This window comes from Mauremys mutica, chromosome 1, assembly GCF_020497125.1.
Source record: "Mauremys mutica isolate MM-2020 ecotype Southern chromosome 1, ASM2049712v1, whole genome shotgun sequence".
Lineage (NCBI taxonomy): Eukaryota > Metazoa > Chordata > Testudines > Geoemydidae > Mauremys > Mauremys mutica.
Genome location: NC_059072.1, coordinates 360,633,639 through 360,637,469, shown reverse-complemented (window position 1 = coordinate 360,637,469; position 3,831 = coordinate 360,633,639). Strand labels below are relative to the sequence as shown.

The following is a 3,831-nucleotide window of genomic DNA, read 5'->3' as shown; positions in this document are numbered from 1 at the left end:
TGATATAAATGAGACAGGATTTGATTCAAACAGTGTCTCATCCTGATGGTGCAAACAGTTCTCCATGTAAGCTGGTCACATGCCTTTGCGTGCTTTCATGAATCATAGCAGGGGCCATTACCCATATTCTGGCTAGAATGTCCACAAGAAAGTCCATTAGGTGGAGATAAGCTTCGTGCATGGCCCATTGTGTTCAGTGATGTGCCATCGAGTTGAATAGTCCATTCTCAATGTGCTGGGAAGACTGGATGTACGCTGCCTTATGGAAGTTACAACAGGAACAAACAGATTTGAAATGCAGGCACATTGTCAGTGCTGATAACTTCAGGTACAAAAGTGATACATGCAAACAAACAGGTTTCAGAGTAGCAACCATGTTAACAAGTATCCACAAAAAGAGCAGGAGTTCTCGTGGCACCTTAGAGACTAACAAATGTATTTGAGTATAAGCTTTCGTGGGCTACAGTCCCATCATCAAATGCATAGAATGGAACATATAGTAAGAACACACACACATATATATATATATATATACACACATACAGAGAACATGAAAAGGTGAAAGTTCCCTACCAACTCTAACAGGCTAATTAATTAAGATGAGCTATTATCAGCAGGAGGGGAAAAAACTTTTGTAGTGATAATCAAAATGGCCCATTTCAGACAGTTGATGAAAAGGTGTGAGGATACTTAACATGGGGAAATAGATTCAATTTGTGTAATGACCCAGCCACTCCCAGTCTGTATTCAAGCCAAATGTAATGGTATCTAGTTTGCATATTGATTCAAGCTTAGCAGTTTCTCGTTGGAGTCTGTTTTTGAAGCTTTTTCTGTTGCAAAATTGCCACCTTTAAATCTGTTACTGAGTGACCAGAGAGGTTGATGTGTTCTCCTACTGGTTTTTGAATGTTATGATTCCTGATGTCAGATTTGTGTCCATTTATTCTTTCGCGGAGAGACTTTCCGGTTTGGCCAATGTACATGGCAGAGGGGCATTGCTGGCACATGAAAGTACCTTGCAGAACTTCTCTCTGTGTGAATTAATTTGTGAGTGAATGGAATGTTATAGCTGTAACTGATTGCTTACTCTGAGTCTTTCTGTATTCACAATAAATGTGGCATATTGCCATATCCTCTGAATAAGATCCTGCTGGTTTTCATTTTCGAAGTATAACATGAGTGGATCTAATATTTATTTATTTTCCTTTCTTTTATATAGGAATTAGATACAGTGCTCCTGTCAGCTACTTGCTAAGAGTTTTGAGTGCCTAAATAGACCCTTAAATCATGGATAAAGTTATTACCCCTCCCAAAATCTTAAATGGCCCCCTTGCAGCTGGGGCATGGCTTTGGGAGGGAAGAAGCAGAGGAGGGGCAGGGCCTTGGTGCAAGAGGTGGGGCAAGGGGTGTTGCCTCGGGGGTCAAGTTACCAGCAGTTTGAAAGCTGTCAGTTCAGTGCGTTGTACACAGAACAATTCCCCAATTGTGACACTAAACACTCCTCGTTCTTAAAACAACACAGTAAGGTCAAGAGAGTGTTTAATGTCTCTCTGATCATCCAGTATGTGATCCAGGGAGCAGGGCTCAGCACCATGTCACAAGCCAGCTCTGTGCAGAGCTCGGGCTGAGAGCCAGAGCACCAGGAGAAAACATTAGGTCTCTTTATGAGTAAAAAGCCGGAGCAGCCTGTCCCGGATCCGTTTGGTCCTCACCCCGAAAATGATGGGATTTAGCATGGGGGGCACCAGGATGCACACATTAGCAAAGAGAACATGGAAAGGCAGGGCCACATGGTGGCCAAACCGATACGTGAGGACAGAGAAGAGACCTGGGATGTAAAAGACTAAAATGGAACAGAGGTGGGAGCCACAGGTCCCAAAAGTCTTGAGCCGGGCGTCCTTTGTGGGGAGGCTGAAGATGGCCCTAAGGATCTGGGTATAGGACATGGCAATAAAAAACACATCTACAGCGATGACCAAGTTTGCCACAGTGAGGCCGTAGTAACTACTGATGAGGATGTTAGCACAGGCCAGATTCACCACGGCCATGTGCTCGCAGCATGTGTGGGGGATGATGTTGGTTCTGCAATATGGCCACTGACTTGCTAGCAAGGAACAGGGCAGTGCGAGCATGCTGCCACGCAACGTCACAGCCAGGCCGATCTTGGCCACCACAGGATTTCTCAGGGTGGTGGAATGTCTCAGGGGATCACAGATGGCCACATAGCGATCAAAAGCCATGGCCATGAAGATCCCAGACTCCATTGCAAAGAAGCAATTAATGAAGAACATCTGGGTGAGACAGGCACTGAAATTGATCTCCCTGGAATTGAACCAGAAGATGCTCAGCATTTTGGGAATCGTGCACGTGCACAGCACGAGGTCGGTGATGGCCAGCATGCAGAGAAAATAGTACATGGGGCCATGGAGGCTTGGCTCCGTCTTCACAATAAACAGGATGATGAAGTTCCCCAAGATGGCTATGACATACATGGTGCAGAAGGGGATGGAGATCCAGATATGGACCACCTCCAGGCCAGGAATGCCCAGCAGGATGAAGGTGGAGGGGTTGGTGAAGTCGGTTGTGTTGGAATCTGACATGGAGTATGGGGAGAAGGTATCCAACTCTCCGGCAGATCAATGTCTCCTGCATGTACCAGATATTCCTCTGCCTTCCTGTAGGTGCCCAGGGTCTAGGATGAAGGTCTCAGTACAAATGCCTGGATGGAGAGAGAATGTTAATATGAGACACTACATGCACAACTGGAGGATGGTCTCATGGGTGAAACAGATTGCTCACTCTTTACACACAGAAAAATGCCATTTTTATTTTTGAGATTAATAAACTATGAAAAATGTTAACCCTACTAATGCCAGTTCCATTTTTATGGTGCTCCATCCATCAATAATTCCTACATGTTGTGTTGAGGGAAACCTGAAAAGGCACAAGCAGGAAACACAAGTGTGGATTCTGGTTATCCATCATTGTTCCTCAATGCAATGAAATCCAGGCTAGAGCCATGCACCCGGTTGTTCAAAATGTGAGAGTGGAAAAAACCCAAATCTTTGCCAAGACAGATGCTGGGGGAAATGTCCCAATTGGAACACATCCCAGGGAAAATACCTGGGCCTCACTTTTAGCAGCTCCATGAAAAAAACTGCTCATTCGCAGTAGTGGCCAAAACAAAGAGAAAGATGATAGAATCTCAGGGTTGGAAGGGACCTCTTGAGGTCATCTAGTCCAACCCCCTGCTCAGAGCAGGACAAATCCCAGTTTTTTTTGTTGTCTTGCTTTTTTTTAACCCCAGGTTCCTGAATGGCCCCCTTGAGGAATGAACTCACAAACCTGGGTTTAGCAGACCAATGCTCAAACCACTGAGCTCTCCCTCCCCCAAAGATAAAAATAAAGATAAAGATAAAGGAAAAATTTAGACAAAAAAAATGGGACTGAAATTGGGACTTCTTTAAGAAGAAATTATTACCGAGCTACAAAGCTACTGTCAAGAAAGCAGAAAACTTTGCACAAAAAACCGGTTCAATGGCAATTTACAGACAGCAATTAAGGGGGTGGGAGGGGAAGCAACATGTAACAAAGAGAAAGGAAACTTGTTGATTTTGCAGCTAACAATAGATAGGTTCAAGATATATTTTTGTTTCGAAGCAGTATCAATTGCTCCTATCACCTGAGGTGATTAAATACTTTCCAGTGCATTAGCAGTCAAGGAGGATTTTAAACAGCATCTACAGTGCTACATTAGAATTATGAACATGAGTTACAAACTCCCAGATCGACCACACACTCTCATTCGGAACGGGATATAGGCAATCAGGC

The 3,831-nt window shown here is 44.2% G+C and overlaps 1 protein-coding gene across 1 annotated transcript; it reads right to left on the bottom strand.

Annotated features, from left to right (window-relative positions):
• Positions 1–1,652: 1,652 nt before the first annotated feature.
• Positions 1,653–2,600, bottom strand: LOC123377075 (olfactory receptor 52H1-like). The gene has a single exon (XM_045029503.1). The coding sequence runs from the start codon at positions 2,598–2,600 to the stop codon at positions 1,653–1,655; it is 948 nt and encodes a 315-aa protein (XP_044885438.1).
• Between the last annotated feature and the right edge of the window lie 1,231 nt (positions 2,601–3,831).

Coding starts and splice junctions, on each gene's coding strand:
- LOC123377075 (XM_045029503.1), bottom strand. CDS start 2,600: ATGTCAGATTCCAACACAACCGACTTCACCAACCCCTCCACCTTCATC.